This window comes from Balaenoptera physalus (genome assembly GCF_965194825.1).
Source record: "Balaenoptera physalus genome assembly, chromosome: 13".
Taxonomy (NCBI): domain Eukaryota; kingdom Metazoa; phylum Chordata; class Mammalia; order Artiodactyla; family Balaenopteridae; genus Balaenoptera; species Balaenoptera physalus.
Window position 1 is genome coordinate 89,052,725 of NC_138892.1, and position 27,633 is coordinate 89,080,357.

General features: G+C 34.8%; 1 protein-coding gene across 4 annotated transcripts in view; it reads left to right on the plus strand.

Annotated features, from left to right (window-relative positions):
* SOX5 (SRY-box transcription factor 5) overlaps nucleotides 1-27,633 on the plus strand; it is a 990,465-nt gene that overhangs the window by 901,624 nt on the left and 61,208 nt on the right. For all 4 annotated transcript variants that reach the window (XM_082419737.1, XM_082419736.1, XM_082419738.1 and 1 more), the window contains one exon: nucleotides 16,224-16,370. In XM_082419737.1, coding sequence (XP_082275863.1) covers nucleotides 16,224-16,370 — 147 coding nt within the window. The remainder of the gene's footprint in view (nucleotides 1-16,223; nucleotides 16,371-27,633) is intronic.

The following is a 27,633-nucleotide window of genomic DNA, read 5'->3' on the forward strand; positions in this document are numbered from 1 at the left end:
CAACATTTCTTAGTTCATACTCAAGAGAGAAAACATTTGGTTTTTTTCTTTATATTAATTTCTCATCTTATTTTGTTGGAGTAATGGCTTAAGTATTTATTTTCTGCTTTTAAATTTATTTTTAAATTTTTGATTGTGACCCAAAACTTGCTCGTTTTTATTAATCTTACATATATTTATTTTTATTGTAGTAAAATATACACGGCATAAAATTTGCCATTTTAACCATTTTTAAGGGTACAGTTCCATGGCATTAAGTACATTCACGTGTTGTACTACCATCACCACTACTCATCTCCAGAACTACTTCATCATTTCAATCTGAAAGTCCATACCCATTAAACAGTAACTTCTGATTTTCCCATACCCCTAGCCCCTGATATAACTACTATTCTACTTTTTGTCTCTATGAATTATCTATTCAAGATACCTCGTTATAAGTGGACTCCTACAATATTTGGCCTTTTGTGTCTGGATTATTCATTTAGCACAATGTCTTCAAGGTTCATCCATGTTGTAGCATGTGTCAGAATTTCCTTCCTTTTTAAAGCTGAATAATATTCTATTGTTTGTCAGTTCATCTGTTGGTACATATTTGGGCTATTTTTACCTTTTGTCTATTGTGAATAATGTTGCTGTGAACATGGGTATACAAGTATCTGTGCTAGTCCCTGCTTTCAAGTATTTTGGGTATATCCCCAGAAATAGGATTGCTGGATCATATCGTAATTCTGTGTTTAATTTTTTGAGGGACTGACATAATGTTTTATAGAGACTTCACTGTTTTACATTTCTACCAGCAATGCACAAGGGTCCCAATTTCTCCACATCCTCGTGAACATTTGGTATTTTCTGTGTTTTTTGTTTGTTTGTTTTGATAATAGCCATCCTAATGGGTTTGAGGTGGTATTGCATTGTGAGTTTGGTTTGCACTTCCCTAATGGGTAGTAATGTTGAGCATCTTTTCATGTGCTTTATTAGCCATTTCTATATCTTCTTTAGAGAAAGGAGAGTAAGATCCTTTTAATTGATTCCTGGATAATGTTTGCCTTTTCATTTTTCTCACTTTAGGTGGGCCTTTAATTAATATCTGTTGACTGAAAGAGAGATAAATGAACAAATGAGTAAAAGAATAAGTACTGTTTCCCATTATCATCCAGAGCATTTCTGTCTCAGTAACCACTAGATTTGCTACCCGGGGCAGGTTCCTTAACTTTGCTAGGCTACATTTTCATAATCTGTAAATGGGGATATTAATACCTGCCCCACTGGATTGTTATGCAGATTAAATGCTATGCAAAATACTTTTGAAACAGTGACATGTCAACATGAAATTAAAATTTGCTAATAAAAATGTTAATATTTATAATTATCTGTTTAAGTTTTATAATACTTAAATGCTGAGTGTTTCTTTGCTGTTCATATATTAGGAGTGCCCTCTTAAAATAATATGAAAAATCTTTTTAAAGTGTAAGCTTCACAGGAACTAGCAATATCTTTCAAGAGATATTTGTTGACTAAACTAAAGAATGATGAACGAATGCATATTTGCGCACACACATACACGCACACACAGTTTTAAGTTGCCTTTGACCAGTGTGGCTTTTCTCATTACTAACAGTGAATCCAAAATACTGTGTTGCCTCAAACTCTGTTGGATTGATATTTAAAAAACCGTTAAGTCTCTGGTGAAGTATTGAGTTAAAGGGAAAGAGTAAGAGTTGGGTTTTGTTTTGTTTTGTTTTGATGTCTTAGAATAATAAATTATAGGTGATTTTATCTGAATTTTGTGTCTGACTTTTTTCTGATTAATTCTATTGCATTAGTAACACCATATCTCTTATTCTCTGTTGATAAAATAATAGTAATAATATTTACTAATTAAATTGATAAGGCTGTGATGTGGCGTTTATAGAGGGTTTTGTGACTCTTTCATTAAAGTTTGTGGAAAGTGTGATATACTAGAAAAGTACTGGATCAATGGTAAGTCAATTTGATGTTGATACACTTTAATGGGAAAATCTTCCCAATTATGTGAGAGGAAACACTAATGAAAAATATATATTTCCTATACTAAACTATTTTCACTTTAAATCAGATTGACTTTATCTTCATTTTTTAAATCATCCTTTTAATTTTCAAGCTGGCTGAGATCTGAGGCTGGTGTTCACTTACTGATTTCAACCAAACATCGAAGTGTAGGATCAGAAGTGGAATAAAAGATGGTCCAGATAAAAAAGAGAAATGTTAGATTTTTTAAAAAAAGCTAATTTGTCACTTCATTCATTGAGTATGAACTGAATAGACTTCTAACCCTTAAAATACTTTTTTTTCCTCTTTTTATTGCCTGGAATCTTAAGAGCTTTATCATTTGCAGTCATAAAATGAAAATATACACCAAACCCTCAAAGGGCAAGTATGAAATTAAATTATATTTGGGCAGCTGTAACCTTTTAAAACGATCAGATTCCAGTTAATGTATTTCTTCCTGTTCCAAGTGCTGCCATGGTGTTTGATGGTGGGAAGCAGTCCAAAGGGCATTGGGAGATAATAAATTCACTGTAAATTTCACCCCAAGGCATGTCTCGATACACCAAGGCCTCCATTTAGCAAGGCTGACCTAAAACTCTTGTCACATCCAAAGGTCATTTAGGTTGGGGTTGGTGTGTCCCATCTATCTTTCCTTGATGTAAAGAGTGACAGTTGAAACAGGACTGAGCTCATAAACAGTCATCTGGATATGAAAAAGAAGCTAGCTTTGGAGTAGGTGGGGAAAGTGAAGAGAGAACTATCTTTTACAGTAGGACTGGCAAATACTGTGCTTTTTGCAAAGTCAGTGAAGGGTCGACACGCTCTCGTAGCTGCTGTTTCAGAGCAGCCATTAATTTGAAAGGGGCATTACTGGATTTGGTTGATTTAGAATCAGGTGCTTTTTCTTCTTGCTTTATATTTGTTTCCCAAAGCCTAGAGTGATTTTTAGTAAGTATTTTTTAGAAGAATGTAATATTTCCAATCTCCTTTTACTTTAAAATAATATTCCTTCCCCCATTTAAATCTGTTCTCTTCAGTTAATTTACAAGATGAACCAACACATGTGAACAAATTAGGAGAAAAATTGTTTTAAAGAAATGAAGCTTAATGTGGTACTGGAATATAGCAATTTTTTTCTATTGCCCACTTAATCATATACTTTTTTATTGTGGTAAAATATGCAGAACAATAAAATTTATCATTTTAACCATTTTTAAGTATTCAATTCAGTAACATTAAATTCCTTCACAGTGTTGTATACCCATCACCAATATTTATTTCCAGAACTTTTTAATCATCCCATGGAAACTCTGTACCCATTAAATAATAACTCCCCATTCCCCATTCCCCCCCACCTTGCCTCAGCCCCTGGTAACTTCTATTCCACTTTCTGTCTCTATGAATTTGCCTACTCTGTGTACCTCATATAAGTGAATCATACAATATTTGTCCTTTTGTCTGGCTGATTTCACTTAGTATAATGTTTTCAAGGCTCATCAATGTTGTAGCATGTATCTCTCAATCATTACTTTTAAGAATGACTTCAGTTCTTTCAAAGACAATATTTTAAAATGTTAAGAATCAGGGATATATAAATTACCAATTATAATAATCATAAGTAATATATAGTGTCATATGGAGAAATATTAGATAACTACTGGACAGATATAACAAGATTTAAGTCTTATAATTTTTCTTGGGGAAAAACATTAAAATTCTTTTCATTAAGGCAGAGATCTCTGTTCATTGATATGTTCTAAGTGTCTAGAATTGTGCTTGGTGCATAATAGGTGCCCAAATAAATAAATATTGAATGAATCAATCAATTTAAGGAAGGAAAGCAGGAGTTACAACTGATTATTTCTGTGAACTACTTCGATGATATATGAGAAATATGGCCTGCACAATTGAAAAGGAAGCCTTTTGTGATCAGAGGAGCTAATGAAAGTCGAAATACACTCTAAATGCAAGGTGTATTTTTGTTATTTTAATTGATTTAAGAGTAATATGTGATTTGGATAGTGCAAATAGTAGCCAATTTTAAATATGTTTTTCTTATATTTTTTAAATGGTCTAGAGAAATCAAGGAATTGAAGCAAAATACAGTTTTTAAAATATAATTAAATTCTTAGTATAAATTATACGGGAAAGAGCAAATATTTAAATAAGGATGAGACTCAAAATGTTGAAAATTTTATATCCAGATTTATTCTATAATTGATTTTGAATCAATTTTAAATCATGTAAAAAAAGTGATTAGGTCAACATCATTCTAGGTAAAAGTGGCTTATAGGTGAACCAAACCCTTCCAATCAGTTCTTCATATTATTGTATATCGAGACTAACCTTGTGGAAATGCAAATCTAGTTACATCATTCCTCTTTTTAAACTGTTCTAGCTTCCCATCTACCTTTCCAAACACCTCTCACGTACACTGGAGCCTCACTGACCTTCTTCCAAGGCCCTGTATTTGTCTTGTTCTCTTCTACCACAAGGTTCGTCTGCCAATACTTCTTCCTGCTCCATGTATGTAGTTACATCATCTCATCCTTCTGATTTCTAACTAATCGTATTTATAGGGAAGTCTTTCCTGGTCTGTCTGACCATATTATAGCTCTCTCTTAAATGTTTCCCCAGCACCATGAGTTGAGAAGAAAACCAAACTGAGACAATATTTACTGGCAGTGACCAAGTGGAAGGAGGAAGATGAAAATGCTAGGAAAAATGTCCTCGGGTACTTCTCAATTCCTTCCTACCCTACATCTGCAGTAATGTAGTTACTATCAGAAGAGCCCAGTCTCTGTCAGAAGTACTATTAGAATTGCCCCCCCCCAGGCTTGTTCATCTCTTTGCTCCAAAGCCCCAGACCCTACTACTATATCAGCATGACCGGAAAAGAGCTTCATAAGGCATAGAGGTTAAGAGTTATAAACTCTATTAAAAGACTTGGATTGTAACCTCAGCTTACCTGTGTGACTTCGGACAAATGACTTTTTCTTTCCCTGTGCTTTAGTGCCCTCCTCCACAAAATAATAATGTCTTTCCTAAGGTTGTTGAGAAGGTTCAGAGAGACATGGCCTGGGCCTGGCACACAGTAAGCTTCCTGTAAACTCTAGCTACTATGATTATTTTTGCTGCTGCTATTATCGTTCTGTATCCAATTCCTCTTGAAATTGAGATTAATTCATCTTAATGTTATGTACTCAAATAACCAACACTAATTAATATGCAATATTTCCTTAATCTTAATGGTTTACAATGAAAGAAATGAAGGAAAACATAAGGGGGAAATCCATAGGAAGAAGTCTTTTTAAATTTAACCCATCACATGTGCTGTCTATTAGTTAGTACTAGCAGTACAACAAAACAACTAAAGAAAACAAAAATCTTTAATGGTTGTGCGCTTTCTTCAGGGAAAGTAGAGTTCTGTCGCTAGAGATTAAAGAAGTTTTTTACTCTTGAAGCCTTTAACCCCTGGTCTTGGAAACTATCTTTGACTCAGAGCTTAGGAAAAACCTTATTACCAGTGGCCAGCAGGTAGGGGAATCCCAGTGGGGTAGAGGGAGATAAATTCATCATGTAAAGTTGAAGTTTGGAAAGCACCTTCACACTGTAACATTGCTACGCATATGGTAAGTTTATATGGTATGTAATAGAAAAGAGAATTTTAAGGGATACTCAGACTTCTAACACTGCTAGTTACTTAACCTCGGGCAATTTATGAGCTTTCACTTTCCTCATTGAACACACAGAATTGTGTGTGATCCCTGAAATAGCATAAAGACTAATAGCAAAGTGGGTGGTACATCATAGTCACTGAGAAAATCATAGATATTGCACTTCCTCTCCCAAATATGCCAAGTATTTTTAAGCTTTCAGCGAGTATGCATTCTGGAAGTGAATCTGTTTTTTATAATATACAAAATAATATATATAGTCTGATGTAGCATGAACTAACACTCATTTTCTTTTTGTTTTGAGTTAAAATGCTCACTGTTTTTAATGTTTTGATTACAATTATACACCCTCCCCCCCAACCTATGGGGATAACACGAACAATGATTTCACAATTATGAACTTAGCCAAAGATAAGTGCTTGCTTTAAAATTCTTTCTGATAATACTCAGCTTTTCTATATTTAATGATGAATTCTTGGTAGCAAAAGATTTTTTTCCCCAGTAAACAAGCATTTCTGTGCTTATTGTTACTTTGAAAGGAATTTCAGCAGTGTTGTATTCCCATAAGTTAAACTAATTAAAGGTAGGAGTAGAGTCACTGATCTAGAAACGATTTGAAGAGCTTTACAGCCAGTGTCCTCCTTACCTTGCCAAATGGAGGTGTACTTACTGGTTGGTGACCTCAGGAATAGCTGCAGTGTTCATCCTCCCACAGTAATGAACAGCAAGTCTGGAGTGGCATAAAAAGGGTCAATCAAATAGGTCATACATCATATGGGGAGGCAGATGTTGGAACATATTGTAATGGATTACTGTGCAGTATATGAAGATGGCTTGTGGAGTAGAAAAAAACGAGGAAGGAGTGAGAGAGAGAGAGAAACTCTCAGTTGGTGTTTTCTTGCATGACTCTTGCAAATATATCTGGTTCTTTAAGGAACTGCTTCAATTATAAAAGTCAAAATGCTTTTCTAGCTATTCAAGGTTTATTGGTGTGTAATAAAATGAAGAAAGCCTTTTAAAATCTATTTCATTGGAAGTGTTTCTTATTTATATGCTTCAGTATCTGCAGTGTGACAGAAACAGCGTGAGAGCATCATACCTGTGAAAAAGGTCTTCAGGTTTAAATAAGTTCAAATGTATTCTTTAATTTTTAGCAGGATGCCATCTTCACACCCTCTCAACACTACATCCCTCTTTGATAGCTCCGTATTCCAAGTATCACACTGAGTGGGACTGAATTTGGAATAAAATAATAAAGATCGTCTATGTATTATTAATATTTGGTGATGGCAGCTTTACATAGATAATATAGCTTTTGTACATGTATTTACTATAGCTTTTTAATAGTAAAACCGCACTATAGCCAGACATAATATTTTACTTTTGTATTGTAACTTTTCCAAGACATACCACCCAGGAGTGATGTATTTAAGGAGATGCGGGTCATAATAGCAGTAGTTTCTGCCTTGGAGACCCTAGCAGGCAGCCCCATATTTCCTCAGGCAGGTTTTCCAAGTGGCTCACCAGTTTTCTCTAAAGGCAAAGCATTCCTTTCTGAAGTGGGTGACAATTGTTTTCCCCTTGTGGCTTGTCTTCCTGCAATCCTGAACTCATCTCTGTGTGTCCGCTGACCATCCAGCCTTTCGGAGACTTTATCCACTGAAGTCATTTCCTTGCTTAACCTGCCATTGAAACTCTTATATTCCAACAGCTCCAGATGGTTCGTTTTTTAAATTATGCACCATTGATATACTATTAGTTATCCTTCATTTCCACAAATCTGTACTAAGCCTGAATTTACTTACTCTTTCGGTTTGATACGTTTCTTTCTTTTCCTCAAGTTTCCTTAGGAATTGTGTCCAAATACACACGATCCTGGATCGTCCACATTGCGTATACTTACTTGAACTTGCTTCTTCAAGTGACTCCAGTCCCTGCTATACCCAGACTATCACTCCCTTTGCTCCCTTGAGAATAACTCTTCAATTGCAATGCCAGACGGGAGATGAAGTTCAAATGCCTCCCAAGTTCCTGCGGCACCTGTGATTCTCCCAATCACTTTTTCCCATGGTCTCCGGGAGATCTGGGGAAGCAACAGGAGAAATGCTTCATTCCCTCCAGCCCCCACCCCACTTACATACCACCAAGGAGGGTAGAAGAGAGCTCTAACCATCTACTCCCTTCCCCAAGCCTTTCACCCTCAACACAGACTTGACAAAGAGTCTCAGTCTTTAGAGCTGCCTGTCAACTCTGTCGAGTCTCCGTTTCTTCCAGCAATCCCCTTAGTGGTTAAAAAAAGTCATCGACTTTCAGAGCTCACTTTGATATGCTAGTGTTCCTTGATGGGTACAAAGGGTGCATGGTCCTTTACAATCGGTATTGTACTTCTCTACTAGGATTTTTGAAAATTAAAAAATTAAAAAATTATTGTGTAAGTATATAAAAATTATATAAGAGGAAAATATGTTTATTTCTGTTACTTATTATTGTCATTATATTGTTTATCATTATGGACCTTTTGATAAAAGCTAAACACTGCTATTAAACTGGACCCTCACAGTCTCTCTGATAGGTTTTACTCTTTAAAATTGAATTCAGATGTTCAGAATTCTTACAACTCAACAATAAAATAACCCGATTTCTTAAAAGAGCAAAAGATCGGAATAGACATTTTACCAAAGAAGACATAGAAATGGCTAGTAAGCACATGAAAAGATGCTCAATGTCATCAGTCATTAGGGAAATGCAAATTAAAACCACAATGAGATACCACTTCACTTCTACTAGAATAGTTATGATCGAAAGACAGACAATGCCAAGTTATTGATGATAATACACTGCTAGTGGGAATGCAGAAAGATTCAGCCACTTTAGAAAGTTTGGCAGTACCTTGAAAAAGTAAACATTAACTTACCATATGACCTAGCAAAATCCAATCCTAGGAATCGGATAACCAAGAGAAATGAAAACACACAAAGACTTGTCCTGGAACATTCATAGCAGGACTATTCATAATAGCCTAAAATTGGAAACAAACAAAATGTCCATCAACTGGATAAATGGATAAACAAATATGGTATATCAATACAAATGAGTACCATTAAGCAATATAATGGAACAGACTACTTATACGTGCTAAAACATGGAGGAACCTCAAAAACATGCTAAACGGAAGAAGCCAGATCTCTTTTTGTTCAGTCTCCTCCAGCCCTGCCCCAGTAGTGTTGACTGCAAAAGAAGATAGCCTCACATCTAACCTAGGGGAAGTAGAAGGAGTGTGTACTTTTATTTTAAAAAGGGAAGAGGAAAGTTTCTCTTAAAAGTTCCCTCTATGGTATATAGGAAAACCTTAAATACTTAAATATATTTTGTTGGTGGATTTAAAAGTTAACTTTATGACTTTGCATGTTATGTTCACTTACCTGGAATATCTTTCCATTCCAACTTTCTCTTGCAACTTCCTTGAAGACGCCTACCTAGCAGGGCTGCAGCTGGGCCCCACCTTAGCAGCGCTTTAGAAGATAGTCACAGCCAAGAAAGGTATTCCATCTAGGGCAAAACCATTCATCTTCTCTTGAATGGAGCTGGGGGTAAGAAGAGCAGGCACGCAGGCTGTGGGCCTAGTCTTAAAACACCAAGGAGAGCAGGAATCGAAATTCACATCTGCCCTCCACATCATTTCTGTGTGTGGAGGGGAAAATACGCATAACATAGAATTTGCCATCTTAACCATTTTGAAATGTGCAGTTCATTGGCATTAAGTACATTCACATTGTTGTACAACACATCATCAGCATCCATCTCCAGAACTTTTTCATCTTCCCAAATTGAAATTCTGTACCTATTAAGCAGTTACATCCCTTTCCGCCTCCCCACCCGACCCCCAGCTCCTGGGAACCACCGCTCTTTATGTCTCTCTAAAAACGACTACTCTAGATGCATCATATAAGAGGGATCATACAATATTCGGTCTTTTATCATTGGCTTATTTCACTTAGCATAGTGTCTTCAAGGTTCATCCATGTAGAAGCATTTGTCAGAATTCCCTTACTTTTTAAGGCTAAATAATATTCCACTGTATGTATATGACACACTTTGCTTATCCATTCCCCCCTTGATGGACACTTGGATCTCTTCCACCTTTTGGCTACTGTGACTAATGCTGCTGTGAACATGGGTGTACAAATATCTGCTCCAGGCCCTGCTTTCAATTATTTGGAATATATACCCAGAAGAGGGATTGTTGGATCATATGGTAATTCTGTTTCATTTTTTGAGGAATTGCCATAGTGTTTTCCAAAAGTAGTTACACCATTTTATATTCCCAGCAGAAAAGCTCAAAGGTTCCAATTTCTCCACATCCTCACCGATATTTGTTATGTCCAGGTTTTTTGATAATAGCTGTCCTAACGGATTGTGAAGTGGTATCTCATTTTGGTATTCATTTGCACCCAGCTATTTTGAAGGTGTGTTTGTCCAGATGGCAAAATGAACCATATTTTATTAAAACATCATTAGCTAGATTTGTAAATTGTAAATTTTTATATATTTGGCATGTGAGTTTCTATTTGCACTTTTGCCCTGGAATCCAACAAATTTAAGGCCTATTGTGTTTTTCATGCAATATGCTCGAATAACCTCAAAAAGAAGAGCTGACAGTATTAGAGCAAGAAGTCCATGTTTTAACTCAAGTTGCTCTGATAATTTTCTGTGAAGAAACATTATGAAAAATAATGTGCAAAGCAAATTTATTCACATTGAAACATGCTGATATGTTTTGAAAGATTTTCTTCAGTACATTAGTTTCTCTTTAAACTCCACATTTAAGATACATTACGAAGCTGAAATTAAGCCATAAAGATAACACTTATGGAGCCTTGAAATTGCTTTCTGAATTTTTTTCTCACAAATGTTATTCCTTGTCCCTGCCCTTAAAAAAACAAACATGCTTTTCATATACATCGTATCTAACATAAATCTCTCAGGTTAGATGTAAGCTTTAGAAGTACACATTTATCAACTTTTAAAATCATAATAAGCCACAACACACACATTTTAAAATCTCTAATCCAAACAGTTAACACATTGTAGACATATTAACTTTTATTGCCAGATTTCAGTCACTACACTTAAAAAAAAATCACCTCCCATTTCTGTACATATATTTGAACTTCAAGATGCTATTAACAAGGGAGTTTTTAGCTCTGTAACGTTCTTTTTAAAGATTTAGGTCTATATGTGTTTGCTTAGGTGAGAGTTTAGAAATGACTACTACTTATTTCTGAGAGCTTTCTTGATCACCACGTGTGATAAAGGACTTCTTCAACTTTCAGCCCTGTACCTCTTTAAATTCTTGGGATAGTTAAAACAACCTCATTGGTCTCATTTAATTAAATGTTAAAATATGTAAAATTCATTTACAGTTATAGTACACCTCTTTTTTCTCTCTCTTTATGTATCAGTGTTTGATATGAAATTTCATTTGGAAAAAATGATCCTACTTATAAAATAATTTTAAACAATTAACTTAGCAAAAACAATATTAAGTGGTTGTGCAGTGTGTTAGCACTCTTCACTCAGATCATGGAATCTTCTTTTTTTTCCTTTTTCATTTTCACAACTGTTACTTCAACTCAAACTTTCATTCAAATTACTGCTGCTAAATTTTGATAACCTCATAACTGATATTACTCTTGTCTTTATCTTATCTTAACTAAAACAATATGTATGTTTTAGTTTAAAACATATGTATTGCTCTCAAACACTCAGTGGCTTTCTCTTGCCTACATATTAAATTTAAACTGTTTTGCTTATATTTCACGATTTTCTGTAAGTTGAACTTAGCCTGCACTCAGTACTGTTTTGTTCTTCCCAAGGTTCGCGCTCAGTTAGGTCACTGTCCTGTCTACCACCTACTCTCTCACCTACTGTTCCACACCATCCTCTCTATTCCCTTTGCAACAGCCGGGTCATTCCTACTCCTGTGCCTGGCTTTAGACTGTGCTCCCTCCCTAGAATGCCACCTCTTTTATTCTGCTCAGCTTAGCTACACCCCTATAATGAAAGCATATCAGAATGCACTGATTCATTTCCTTTTTTGTCATGCCTTTAACAGTGGCATATAGTTACATACAGTACACTTATATTCTCAATATTTTATGTGCACCAGTGTTGACTTAGGGAGGAAACTATGTTTATGCATTTTCTGTATCCCCCATGGTACCTAGCACAGTCCAGAGTCTGTAGTAGGAGGTTAGCACGTAAATATTACCTAGTTCTTACTTGGTATAATTAATCCATTAATAATCATAACTGTTACTTATTGATCAAGTGAGTGTTTTATGCACAGTATGTGATGTATTTCTCACAGCAACCATGCAAGGTCAGTTTTATTTATCCCTGAATTTACAGATTAAGGAATTGTGGTTCAGATTGGTCACCCAAGGTCACTAGCTCAGAGCTGGGGTTAGAATTGTGGTTTGCCTTCCTTTTAACTGTCCCTCGAAAAGTAGAAATGGTCCTTGAAGGAGCTTAAAACACTGAAGAGACAAAGATGTAGTTTTACGGAACAGTTTGAGACAAAAGTGAGAGTTACTTATATGTATAGATAGATATATAGAAACATACTTATGAGCACATTAGCACCAAGACCCTAAGTAACCAATGAATAGATTCCAACCTAATTGTATGTGATTGTCTCCATTAAAAAAGAAAAAAATCATTTTCTGAAGTAGGTGTAGGGATGGGGGAAGGGAAAGGGAATGAGAATGCAATATTTTAAGTAATACAAAGAATAGAAAACCTAATGCTCTGTGGGGTTGGGGAGTTTTAGAGATCAAACCAAACCCCTAACATATCCGTTTCAAGATAAGGGTCAAATTATTCTTCAAGGTAAAAAAGTGTTATTCTGTTAGTCTGGTTAACATCATGCCCTGAGTGTTCTCCTTAATCTTCAGCTTTTTATGTTTAGGATCTCTCAACTTCTTTCTGATGTTAAGAACAACTTGACTGTGTTTTATAAAAGTACATTTATCATAATACACCTTATATTTAACTCCGGGTTTTCTCTACTATCCTTTAAAGAAAAATGTGAGCCAGGTTTTTGTTTAAACATTTTTATTTATATATAATTACAAGTGACTATAATTATATATGTACATAATATGTAAATGAGTTCTATAGTTCACAGGATGCTTGTTACTTCAGGTGGCTTTCCAGTCGCCACAAATTTCATGCCCCTTCCCGCTCACCAAGGTCAGCCAGTGATTCTGAGATTATAGACCTCCCTCAGTACAGATACCTACATGATTCTTGATTCTGCTTTAAGAACATTTAATAAATGAAATAAAATACTAATCATCTCTAGACTTTCTTGTTTTAATATCAGTCAATACACATCTTAATGGATAGACAAATGGATTTAGTTTTTTGAAAGGTTGAATTAAAATAAGTCTCAGCAGCATTTAGTTTTTAAGTTGCCTACCCTTGATATATAACCAGGTATGAAAACCACTGTCAGCTTCTTTAAATCTACTGAAAATTTGTTTTAACTTGTGAATGGCCAAATTAGGTCCCAGCAGTATTAAAATTTCTGGTTTATTTTACTTGTGCAGACCCAAAGTATGTTAGATTCTCTGAAACTTGAAGCCTTTTTATGCTTCTGTAATATAATGTAAATTTAAGGAACACATATATTTGACACAAATTAAAATATATTGAAAATAGATCTTTCCTACTTCCAAACCTTGGCAAACTAGGAAGATCAGATGTGTGTGGTGGGAAATGTAATGATCTGGAAATAGTGGAAAGTTAATCACAGTTGGGGAAAAGTAGGTCTATATATCGACCCTTTGCATAGAGAAAGCCAAATATGAGGAAGGGGATATGTGAGATTGGGGGGAATGAAGTGCTACTTAATGTTAGCCATACTGAATGAGTAATAAGATTATGACTTTTTCATCATTAATTACTTTAACTCTCTGTGTTTTGTAAAAATACCAGTTACTAGTATACTGTTCTAGTAAAAATATGTATTTAAATGGGCCCATGTATTTTCCAAATTTATCTTCTTTTCTACTCAAAGGAATTTTTTAGGATAATTCAACTGAGGTAAACCTTAATTTCATATTTAAAAGGTTAAAACAATGCATTTATTTGAATGAAGGAAGAACATGTATGATTTTTTTTAATTCCAAGTATATACCATCTCCTACCTTTAAATTCATTAAAGGGTTTGGGAACATATTTATACTTCTATTTTTAATAGTAGTTCTAATACTTCTTTGGAAGTTGTGAATCTGTAGTGATTTATGTTTAAACATTTAATTACCTTTTATGAGTGGTCCATCTATTTAATAATCTAATTAATACAAATAGTCAATATTTTTTCAATATTTTGAAATAATTTTTTAATAATCAAATCAAATTTTGAATAACTATTTTGTTCACATTTTTCCTTTTAGCTACAGAGGTTAAAATATCCCATGTCATCTTTAGTAATTATGGAACAATTTTATATTTTGTGTATACTAAACCAGAAATATGTGTTGTTACCTTCTAGGAATAATAGGCACTGGAATCGTTTTTAAAGACAAGGATATAATATACAGTACAATGTGAAATTTACAATATGTAATACAGTTATCCAGCCAGTATTTTAAAATACATATATTTTAAAATTCAGTACACTGGAAAAAATTTTGATTTGCAAAGTGATATCCTGGGTTATTGGTTATTTTCTTAATGGCTTCATAAACAGTTCAGGATGATGATGGAAGAAATTACTTTGTGAATCACAGAATTTAAGACACAAGTTTTTAACCCAAGTGTGGGAAATGCGTCATTTCTGACACTTTGAAAATGGTACACTCCCACTCATCATATTTGACATCATATCCTTTTACTTTTTATGTAATCTATTAAAGACTTATGAATTAAATCTTATTCTTTCTGATTGACTGGGGTAAGAAATAACATAATTCTAATGCATGCAAAAAAAATTGGGGGAGTGGGACAGTCATTACTGATAGTATAAATATACTTCTCTGGTGTTTCTTTTGTCTGGAATGTATCTTGCATTAGTTGACATAAAACAATAAGCTATAATTTTAAAAATAATTTTAATGTCCTGTTTTCATTTAGAACAAAGCATCTAGAAACTCTGAAAAATGTAAATGTATGTTTATATATGTATGTATATACATATATATGTATAAACATGTATATGTTTATAAATGTATGTATATAAATGCCAGTCTTCAGTCTTCATTATTTCATTTATAGAGAGACCCCACTTATCAGAGTCTCTGGCTTATCCTGAGCAGTTTCAGCCTTTGAAATTTCCCTTTCAGAGAAAAACCAAGATAATCCAGAGAACTATTTCACAGCACTTTTCCTTGGGAGCTTTTTTCTTTAACATCAGTCTTTTTATTATGGAAGTTCTAGCTTGCATAGTAAAAGCTATCCATGAAATCTTAAGACAAATGAGAAATAAGAAATTGGGTTGTATTTTAAATATATGTACGCACATATATATGTATATATATGTGTGTATATCTATACACTTATTTATTAATATTTGTATATGTGTATATAAATAATTGCTTCTTCAATCAGATTTTCACAAACTGCTAAATGGAGATGGAAGAGTATTAATCTAAACATTTGATATGACTCTGAATCTAAAGCAACCTCCATGTTTTAAGATACTACATGATACGGCTATCATCATCAAGTAAAATTTTCCCTTATTATTAAATTGATTTGTTGAAGAATTTTTATTGGTCATTTAATAAGAATTACTATGTGATGGCTTAGCCGAAGAGTGTGTGATTTAGATAGTATTCCTTAAAACCCTAATCCTCAAGATTATCTCAAGTTTGTCTGTGTTTATATATCATGAAGTGAAGTGGCATTCTGGCAAGCAGCCAGTTAACTTTTATCAACTGAGGTAGACTGACCCGATAATGTTCTTCAAATAGGCCCCTTCCATTCCCTCCCAGTGGCTTTTTTGTATTTCTACACAGCTAATAATCAGAAAAAAATGTTGCAGTTGCCCTTTTCAGCAAGTCAAAGAAAGGAAATATACAGGGCTTGAACCCATATGGATAGTAAGAAAATTACTTGGTGTATGAAGCTTCATTCTTTTGTAACACACCGTGTAAATTTTTAAATGGTTAAAATAAAGGTATTAACCATATAGTATGATATACTTTTCCTCCACTGATGTTGGCAAAGAGTAAATACAGATGACTGTTACTTGTTTTCAGTCCCTGTATATACTGACACTAAAATTCCTTATGTGTGGTATCTGTCATTTCTCCCCAGAGAAGTAAGGCATGAAAGTTGAGGTGACAGTGTCTTTCTTTCAATATTCCAGGGCACAAACAAAAATACCCAATTGGAAAAATACCACATCTTATTACAGGTATTTTCTGGGAGGTGCATTTATTTTATTACTCAGTCCTTTTTTTTTCTCTCTCCCTCCCTCCCTCTCTCTCTCTCTTTCTTCTGTAGCAGTTATATGCTGCCCAGCTAGCCGCAATGCAGGTGTCTCCAGGAGGAAAGCTCCCAGGCATACCCCACGGCAACCTTGGTGCTGCTGTGTCTCCTACCAGCATTCACACAGACAAGAGCACAAACAGCCCACCACCCAAAAGCAAGGTACCCTTTTGAAGAAACTACATGTTTTGACATTTAGAGTGTCCTTTTCATTCAGTGAGATTTATTGACTATCTATTATGTGCCAGCAACTGGGCTAAACGCTAGATCTCCAAGGAAATAATAGTCTAGTAGGATCAGTAAGGAAGGTGTCCCTATAAATTTGCATACATACCTTTAGTCACTCGTTTATTCAACAAACATGCATTTATAGTAGGAAATGTGAGTGACACAAATATTTGTCAGATAGGTGTGCTGTCATCAAGAATTTTATAGTCTTATAAAATAGATAGCCATCCTCTACGATACAAAGTCTTAGAAGGAGTTACAGATAAAGTGCATTGGAAGTTATTAGGACAAAGAGATTATTACCTTCAGTGAGAGATCTGGGAAAAGTTTCCCGAAGGTGCAACTGAAATAGACCTTAATATATGAGTATGATTAGTGCATACAGAAAATGTTTTATATAAATATCAATAACTATTATTATGAGGTATAGTATAGACATAATTTTTGATGTATTATTCAGCCAATGAGATGATCATGTACAGATAGGAAGATAATACTAGTGTTGAAAGTAAAACTGTTTAGAAATAGTTTTGTTTTTAGAGCTAAGGAAACATTTCCTGAGAGAATGTAGAAAAGGATCAGGAGAGTTTCAGGTAATTTGTTTCTTGGCTCAGAAGAAGAGAGAAGCAGAAAAATTAATTTGAATTTCTTTGTGATTTTTAAGATCTTACCTAGATGATAGTATATGAATATATTAAACTTTCTGTGGAAAAAGTAAAAAGAGTAACCATAAAATAATTTTTCCTGACATTAATCAGGGAAATAATCACACATATTTTCTAACAATTAGAAAATATTAAGTAGAAAACTGATAACAGTTAATTTACCCCCAAAATAATACTGTTTTGTCTTTTGCTGAATTACCTAGAAAATTGATTCTGCTCTTCATTTCATGAATTCATGTTGAAATGCCTAAAGAGTAATAGGCTGAGAGTAGTCACAACAGTTGAAAAAATACACAGAGAAAAAATTAGAAAGTATTGCAAAAGAAAAAAACAATCGAATTTTTTTACTCCTTCCGTAGTGCCCTGGCAGGTGCTTTTCGCAGTCAGTGTATTAATCCAGAGTAGAAATTGGGAAAGAGAAGAGATGGGTTGGGAAAGTGTCCTCCAGCCTCCACCTCCCCAAAACCTCCAAGTCTGTTTTTATATAGTAAGAGATAAATACATTTGGAATTGTAACTGAACCTGGACAAGGACCTTAGACCTCACCAGCAGCATGTGCAAATATATAGTGCAAAACATTGTACTTACTACTGTGATATTAGGAAATATGCATAAGCCACTTTTAAGAGCTCTTTCTGCTGTGTAATGGACCTTGCATGTTCTGTGCTTGATGTATACCTAAGGCCTGGTCTGCTTTTCTTCATGATCACAGCAGAACATATGTTTTTAAAACTTGGTAATAATTATAACATTTATTAAATATAATTTAATTTTAAAGCAGTGAGGTTTTGGTGTCTCCATGGACCAGCAGTTTCAATGTATTGCGTGTACAGGCTAACACTGAGAAAAAGAAATAGCTGTAGCAGCACAATCACTGTCATACACAAGTAACTCTGTGAGGTATCATTCTGGGTTTTTTCCCATGACTTATTAATGTGATTTCACATCATGTTTTATAATGATGCTTTACATTAAGATGTTTCATCTTATGATTTTATAGTATATAGTTCACTTGTAAAGGACTAATGGGTTTTTCCTGGTTCCTAGAATTACTTTTTATCATTAATATCGTCTCTCCAAATGACTTAACTCAAATAATCATGAAGCTTTTGATGTCAGTCAGCCTCATCCATTTATGCATCTGTTTATTTGTTCATTCATTCATTCATCCATTCAAATGTTTATTGAGCACTTGCTACAATACTGTCTTAGGTAACCATGGCAAATGTAAAAGTGACTGAAAGTTGGCCAAGATTAGGACACTGCTTTATGAGCTATATGGTTCCAGACATTCATAGAACTCCACAGACTGGATGCAAAGATTGATTATTTCAGTAATGTTAGGACTCTGCCATATTCTATGGTTTTAAACACCTCCATTTGTTTAGTACTAGTAAAAAAGTGGATTGTGTTTCTATAAGCTATGATTATACATAATTTTAAAAATATATTTATAGTTTATCGCTAAATTTCACTTTTGGAAAATTAGCCTTCATGAATTTTCTATCATATAAAGTTTAAGAAAACCATGGATGTTGTATTTTTTCCCACCTACAATTATTGTAAAATACATAAAAAGTTTAACCCAGAATAAAGTGCCTCTTTTTAAGTAACAACCACGATTTAATAAAAATATGTCCTTTCTTTGCTCATTGCCCTCTAGCACACTGTCTACCACCATTCTTATTGTCAGAAAAGATGTCTTAAATGTGCTTGGTGTTTTAGCTAAGCAGTAAAGTTTACTGGGTTAAAAATAGCCAGACCAATAAATATTACTGTTGTCATTTTAATGAAGAACATAGCTAAAAAAATACAAGCAACAATAAATAAAGAGGTCCCATTTCAATACATGAATTTAGTTTCTTAGAGGCTGGAATTGACATTTATACATGGTATAATAAACATTTTGCCTTCACAAAGCCATTTTAGTTATATATAAATTGTTATCCTTTATTATTATATATATATTTTGAAACAATCAATTCTTAGTGTCCTGGGGGCATTTTCTGTGTGTTTTATTGGTGGATTTTCATGTCTGTCTTACTATACAATAGAATTATTTTATTTAGCTTTGTGTTATCTGCCTACCTACCTGGCATAAGCCAAACTGATGATTTATGTTGAAAGTACCTTTATTGTACTTTGAATAGAAAAATAGAATCATAAGCCACATCTAGGTGATGAGGTAAGGAAAATGATCTTATTGACAGCTGTCAAAAATCAACCATGTTCTCTGGGTTTTCTTGCCTGCCCTTCTTCCTAGATTTGCCTTTGACTCACAACTCCAGAGAAGGACACAAACAAAACTTATTTGCAATTTGCAAAAAATGGAAGGGGGGAATCAAAGGGAAGGGGCTCCAAAAGACTGTGAAATTGTACAGCCTGAGTCCTCTGATGCACGCTGTTTTCAATCTGCTGTGTGCCAGTTGGAGGCTTGAGGGGGTGGTGCGTGCGCTAGAAAGGATAATGCTGAGAAATGATAGAGTGGCTGTGACCTCCAAGCTCAGCCTGGAAATCCAAGACATTGATTTCACTTAGCATTCCTGCTGAGAAATCTGGCGGAGTTCAGTTGTAATAAAAGAACAAGATTCTGTTCTAATGGTAATGGCGTATGACAGACATATCACTTTGTCTGTCCTCAGCACCAGAGAGAGGAGAATTGGAGAAAGGTCACCTGATCTTCCCGTGGTGTTGTACGAGTGCTGTACTGAGCTTTGAACTGCCACTTAGGAACATAATTATTTATAATATTAAATGGCAAAGAAACCTTTAGAGGACTCACAGTGACCCTCTAAAAACTGCAGACAGGAAGTGTGTACCATAAACGTGAAAACACAAAAAGAAATCTGCTCTCTTCAAAATCTGCACTGGAGAACTTGGATAGCGTTGCTGGTTGAATTATGTGTCTTTAAACTTACTGTTTTGAACGGTTTTCATTAATGCCTGACATATTGTCGTTGCTTAACTTTTCCTTAATTTTTATGCCTTGATTATATTATGCACAGAGACAAGAATTTTTTTTATAATGTATTTTGCCAAAGGTTGAAAAATTAAGGCTATCAGCAGGTTTTAAAAATTTCTCAGGTTTTACATCTTTCTTAATACATGTACACTTGTCTCTTTAGCACTTACTTAATTTTTTCCCCTCTGGATCCTACTACAGGACTAATTTTTTTATATTTAGTTCTTCAGGGATATTCTCCTAGCTCATGCGTATCCTCACAGCTGAGTTTATAGCTAAATATTGATAAAAAAAAAGAAAACTTTGAAAGTGTGAAATCTTGAACTTATGTGTACAAGAGATCAAGTTTAAAGGAAATTTTAGAAATAATTCTATTTCTCATATTAAGGAAAATTATTTAAAGTATTGTTTAGCAGTATTGGTCCTTGCATCTCATAGACGATATTGCTGCTCTGAATCTGCTTATATTGCTTAACACGTTTAAATTGATTTGTTTATAGTTTAGCGTTCTGCCACAGAATGGACACAATTTATTCAGTGACTCATTTTTGCACCACATATTTCTTTATTTTAATGGTTTTCTGCATTGTTTGCTGCAATCTTTTAAAAAACCTAGATAGCCTTTCTTTTGTGATAGTAATTGATCTCTTGATAATATTTGTTTGGTAAGAATAAATTATTTCTTTTAAAAATAACAGAATCAATATCAGCCTTAAAATAGTTATCTTAGGAGGAGGAGTATTTTTACCTGCTTTCACATACAACTCACTCAATTGTTGGTAATGAATAAGCTTATAATTTCCATGTTGTCAGGAAATCCTCATATGTCATAGATGTGCTAACCATCTGAACTTCACATTTTAAGTGTTTTGCTCTTGCAAAAGTAGCCACCTCTTGGGAAAATTTTAAGTGCAACTTGTAAATACTATGAAACGTCTCTTGGTATTTGATGAAAACTTATATATTGCCTGCAGCTAACCAAGAGTAGTTAGATTGAAAAGCTGATGACAAGAGAGAATTCCTGGGTGCTTTTCTTTTAACCTTGCTCTGACCCTAGTCATACCCCTGGTCGCAGTTGTGTCTCTGTCAATGACAGGAGCACATAGATTGTCCAAATCAATTTTTTTTGTTCTTTTCAAATACTTCTGGCAGTGATGTCCTCATTTGCTCAGCAGTAGCACCTGGGAGTTAGGACAAGGAAAACAAATATTTTTCCAACAAGCCAGAAAAAGCCCTAGCCAGCTGACCAGACACAATCACTTACTTTCAGGGGCAATATCCTTATACATATTGTTTCAAATTCAGAAGCAAGAAGTGGAACTGTATTGTTTTATCTGATCCTCTTTCACAGACACAGAAATGAAGATCTTTCCTGAATCGGTAGCCAGGTGCTTGTGTTAGTAATGTCAGGAGTGCCATGACTCCTCTTAGGGCACCTATTTTTTGCTATAATGGCTCCAATCACATAGTTTCATGCTAGCAAGTAAGCATTTTATCAGTACACACTGATCTACAGGGTAGAATTTTATAGTTTAATACTATAAGTCACAAACTATGGTACATATACACACAAGATTACTTAGCACTGTATGTTGGGAGTATGAGAAATCAGAGGATAATCATGATTCATCTTAACTGAAAATTAGTTCTAACAGGAGATTTAGGGAATGCAGCTTTTTTGCTAACTTTGGGACAGTGTTCTGTATTGCCAGTTGGGGGAAAGGCTCACTACACAAGTGCACATGCAGCCTAACCACAACCAAGTCAAACCACCACCACACTAACTATAAAAACACTATTTTTAATATTTGACAAAAACATCCTTTCAAGATAAAGCAAAAGACATCAAAGAGATTTCATAAGTTTGAAATTGACCAGGAAGTACTAAGGCCTCCACAGTAGTAGTGCCAATCATGAGAAATTCAGAAAGCACTGCTCAACATAATCATAACTTCGGTTAACAGTTTCACATTTTATCTGGCCATATAAAATTTTTAGTAGTAGTAGTTGCTAGAGATGTGATTTCCAATATGTAAAAATTCCTAGAATACTACTATTTGACTTATTTTTAGAGCTTTTCAGGTCAAGATCTCAAATAAACATTACTCACTACACAGGGTCAGAACTGGTCTCCGAATATAGTATTTCTAAGTAATCCACAGTGCTTAAATAACACTAATCAGAGAGGCACTTCCATTCATCTACATATGTAAGATCAAATAAAACCACGGATCCCTCCTGAAACTATTAGACCTGATACTTTTGTAGATTCCATGTCTCCTAAAACTTCAGAACAGAACGGAATGTTAGCCTCAGCTAATTATAACCACATTTAAATTGGCCATTTTCTATTCTTATGCTTTAAACACTGTCTGGCATATCAATTAAATGCTAGAATCTCCCTAACACCTTGCTCCGTACAGCTGCTTCGTGCTTTGTTGAATAGCTATCGAACACCCCTCCTTCCCCCCCCCCCGTATTTCAATATCTATGAAATAACAATTTTGTGAGCCTTTGAGATGTGATATGAATGTGTCATACTCAAGAGGTGAATTCATTTGAGAGGAATCACCGCATAGAGTTAAACTGTAAATGTGGCCCATTACCATTATCATCACTTTCCTGTGTGGGACATAGTTACAGTGGGCATAACATAGTCGCCCTGTCATTTTAAATAAAATAGTTTTCTTTTTGTGGCCCCTTGTTGCTAAACTGAAATATGTTAAATGAAGTGTTATCAGCAGAACCCCTGTGATGAGCCTTCTCCTCTCCGTTTCATTTGTATTCGGTTGACAGGAATCTCAAACAGCTAGGTACTTAAACAGAGGCTTTTCTGAGCGCAGTGGTGTTAAATGTCCAAGTAGGTCATTTGGTGATATATTCTTATGACTCAGAAAGTTGGGGGGGGGGGCATTTGTAACATAAAAACAATAAAAATTATAAAACAAAGAGACAGACTAATCATAGTGTTGGCATTTTTTTAAGGCAAAATATACAGAGGGATTTAGGTAATATCCTTTGAATTCAGCTGGCCTGGCCTGTGTTGCCCGGTATGCTGATTTTGTTTTGACAGGACCCTGTTTGGAACACAGCAGCCGGCTCTGATGAGCCATGTCAAAGCTTTTTAATAATGCAAACCATGGGGGAGACAAGAGGGTGCTGAGCATGTGCAGAGACAGGAAGAGCCACAGAATCACATTTTTTAAGCGGAAGTTGCCCTCTAAAATAGGTCCTACACAATGCAGATTCACCATCCAAAAAGCTAAATGTTGAAAGCATTTTAATGTTAAAACCAGGCAGTTAAAACCTAAATAGTGTGGGGAAGAAAAACAGAACAATGTGAAAGGATGTCCCTGTATGGCGGGGTGGGGGGGGGGGTTGTCTAGTACAACGTCAATAAACATCATGGCTAAATGTAAGTCATCAATACATCAGACTGAGAGCACGAAAGTGCACTTCTGTAGTTATCTTTCCTTTTAGGGAATCATTTATAATTTGGGCTTCCTAAAACATTCTTCAAATCAATTAAAATCCTTTCTTTTCTATCCTAAATGATTGATCAGTGCCTCATTTGAGCTATTGATTATCGACCCCTTTTCACCCCTTTAGCCTTGACCTGTACTAGAAATGTTTGAATAGGGAATTGAGAATTGAAACCATGGAGAACTACCCTAAACCTCAGATTTGATTCATTTGAATACCTTCTGCTTAATCATTCTTTCCTATTCAAAAAATAGGAAGAATTTTAGTAGTCTCTTTAACAGAGATGCCCCAAAAGTATAGATTTGTTTTCTACATGACAACAAATTATTAATGTCTTATTTAGATTGATGGAAAATAGAATATATGCATATTTATTTGTTCAATTTTATCAATAGATTTTTCTCTAGAGAGAACCAAGCGGTCCACTAATATTTTTAAACACTATAAAATAGAGAGTAGAAAGAAAATAATACATTAATTAAACAGATGTAAATTTGAGTCAAAAAAATAAAAAGATGTAACCTTCTAAGCTGAAGGCAGACAAGTTCAAAACCGAAAGTATTCAAAAGTTTTATTTATTTAACAAAATGCATCGGGTGTTTTGTTTATAGAATTATGGAAGCTTCAGTAAGAAGGAAATGCAGAAAGTATTCAGTTCAACACACAATAACTCAGTCATGAGGTTACTTTGCCTCTGCCTAGTCTGCTGCAATGACAGAAGGAGTCCACCACTCCATGAGGTGGCATTATTTTATTCAGAGTAACTTAATGTCACAGTATTCTTATTTAAGTAGAACTGTAATCAACTTTCCAGGATTTCAAATTATGGTTTCACTGAATGACAACTGTATTTGTTAGTAAAATAATAGAAAACCCAACCAAAACTGGATTAAGCAAAAAGGAAATGTATTCAGTCACATTAAAAAAAATGTTATTCTGATTTCAGGTGTGGTTTAATTAGGATCCTAAACAATATCACTTGGAATTGGTCTCTAGCCCTTAGCTCTGTTGTTTTCTCATTCCTTAAAGGACTGTCCCTTTTTAGTGTTCTCTAACACCCTATGCTTACATCTACCATTATTGATTCAACAAATATTAATGTATGCCTGTCATGTGCCAAATTCAGTTCAAGACAGGAACTACAGCTACTACAGCTATGAACAGGACAGTGTGTCTTCTTTAGATTCTGCAGTCTAATGGGAAGTGATAAACTATGAGCAATTAAACCTACAATTTCATATATTGGTTAAGTGCTGTGAAGAAACTAAGACATGGTAAAAGAGTGCCTAGGGACAAGCAAGGGAATCTCCTTGAGACAGAACTATAAGGGAAGCTCTCTCTGAGACTTAAATCATGAACAGGAAAGTAAAGTACCTGCAAAGGTCTGAGAAAAAGGTATTCCAAACAGGAGGAACAGCAGTTGCAGAGACTGTAATATATGAGTGAGGTTGACAAATTCAAGGTTTAGAAAATAGGCCGGGGTAGCTGAAATGCAAAGAACATGAGGGAGAATAAGAAATGAAATTGGAAATGAGAAAGACCACATCAGGTAGGACTCTTTCATGTTAAGTTTTGAATTTTATTCTAAGTGCATTCACTTTTAAAGAGAAATTATGTATTTTCCATTTGTCATACGACTTATTAAACTCTTGTAATTATCTATTCATTGTATTCTTTTCTTAGGGTATTGTGTCTTTCAGGCAAAGGAATTTTTTTCCTTTTATCTTTTGGACCAATTAGTTAATATTGTAAGTGTCTCTACATTACTTCCCTAGAAACACTCTGGAATTTGAGCCCTAATGACACATCCTGGACCTTGCCATTGGAGAGACAAGACAATTTAATTCAACAAATTAATTAACAGATTAATTGCTTATGATGTGTCTGTCAGAGTCCTAGGACCTAAGGATACTGGTGAACAGTGTAGACGGTCCTCTGCCCTCATGGAGCACCGTGTATGTGGTGAGGGATGTGGTGAAGGGATACAGACAGAAAAAGACCATCACGTTAAAGCCCGTTAAGGGCAGCAAGTAAGCACCTGGAGTACGGATTTAACCTACACTATTTCCTGGGTTTTCTTTAGATTCACTTACTTTATCAGGGTTTTTTCATTAGTAATATATGAAAACACACACAATTGATAGTACCTGATACCACCTATAGGAAGCAAATTGCAAGGTTGAGTTTTTGGAGTGATATTTTGGTACTAACACCTAAGTATTGGTTTTTAAAAAGTCATCTTAAAAAATTAGAATTGCTATGTACGTGTATTGATAAGAGTTTTAGAATTCTTATTTTACTTGATCTCTTTTGAGTAGGTTTACAAGTCACATGAGAAAACAGACCCTAATTTCTAATCAGATTTTTACTTTTGACATTTTTTTTTTTTTAATTTTTGATTTTTACCCAAAACTTTATAACCCAGTGTGATTCTAGTGAACCTGCCAAGTGCAACAGACTTTTAGCTATCTTTTAAAAAAATCAGTGAAAAATGCGCTACAGTCTTAAAACAATTACAACAGGGCAGTTTTAAAATTATGAAGCGCATTATTTTCATCATTGGGATAAACTTGCTTTGAGAGGACAACATTCTTTCAAAATCAGCCACACGTTCTCTCTCTCCCTGTCTCCTTTCCTCCATCTCTCCCTCCCTCTCCTCCCCTCCTCCCTTCCTCCAGTTACAAGCTTTATTAAAGTCGCACTTTTTGTCATATAAACATGCAATGCCACCCACTTAAAAAAAACTTTTATAAAGTTTATGTAAAACTTCTATAAATAATGTGATTATTTTCTTGTCAAAACTCATTATATGACTTATTTAAGCATGTACATTCATAATGCACTTAAAATCCTATCTACTTTACTTATATTGAGTTTATATACAAAGTTCTAATGTATCTATTTCGTTGTATTATATTCCATAAAGAAGGATTCCTTTTTAGTTATACCTCTTTTCATATTTTCTGATGCACAGACAATATGGTGGTGGCATTAATTGCACGAAGTTAACTTAAGGAGAAAGAGAGACTATTTTAATCCAGAGCTGTCCAAAAAGTTATAAAATAGTGAACTCCATCATCATTCTTGCAGTTTCTCATTTCTTCTAATAATCAACTAAAGAACGCAGTCATTCTTAATTATAGTTTTTTGAACAAAGACCAGAAAAAAATGTGTAACTTGATTAGTATTAAAAAATGTGTAACTTGATTAGTATTGGTATTAGTATTAGAAGGAAAAATGCCTTCATCATATGCACAGTGAGTGGTGTAATTCACGTTGACTGTGAATTATTGTCTAGGGCAGGGGTCCCCAAACCCCGGGCTGCAGACTGGTATCAATCTGTGGCCTGTTAGGAACCGGGCCACACAGCAGGAGGTGAGTGGCAGGCAAGCTAGTGAAGCTCCATCTGCCGCTCCCCATCGCTCCCCATCACTCGCATTACCGCCTGAACCATCCCCTCAACCCCTGTCCGTGAAAAAATTGTCTTCCATGAGACCAGTCCCTGATGCCAAAAAGGTTGGGGACTGCTGGTCTAGAGTCTACTTAATATGATCAGAGGAACTTACAAGCATACGTTCCTTATCTCACATATCTTCAAGTTTGAGACCAGGGGGGTACAGAATAGGATTCAAAATATAGAACAGCTCTTTTTTTTTTTTTTTTTTTTTTGGAAACAGGGAATAATCTTAGAATTCTCTTATTTTACTTGAAAATGGATTTGAAATTTTTTCTATACTGAAATCAGAATTTTGCTCACAAAAATTTTAATCATAAATACGAAATTTGAAAAGTACATTCTTAATGGCTCAGAATATTGAATATTGCTGAGAACTTGTTTAACACAGTGCTGCTTGGAAAGCAGCATGTCTAAAAATGCAAGTGTCTAAATATGAAAAGCTAGCAATTTTCCTTAACCTGAATCATATACTTAGGTGTCCTCAGGTTCTCAAGGGAAGAATGTACCCCTTTCCTAGTCCTGGACCTCCTTGTAGATAATATAACTGGATGCTTCTTAGAATTCTACCCACCTCCCTTTGTGAGCTGCAGGACTTACAACTGCAATATCCCACAGCTTTTAGCACTCATA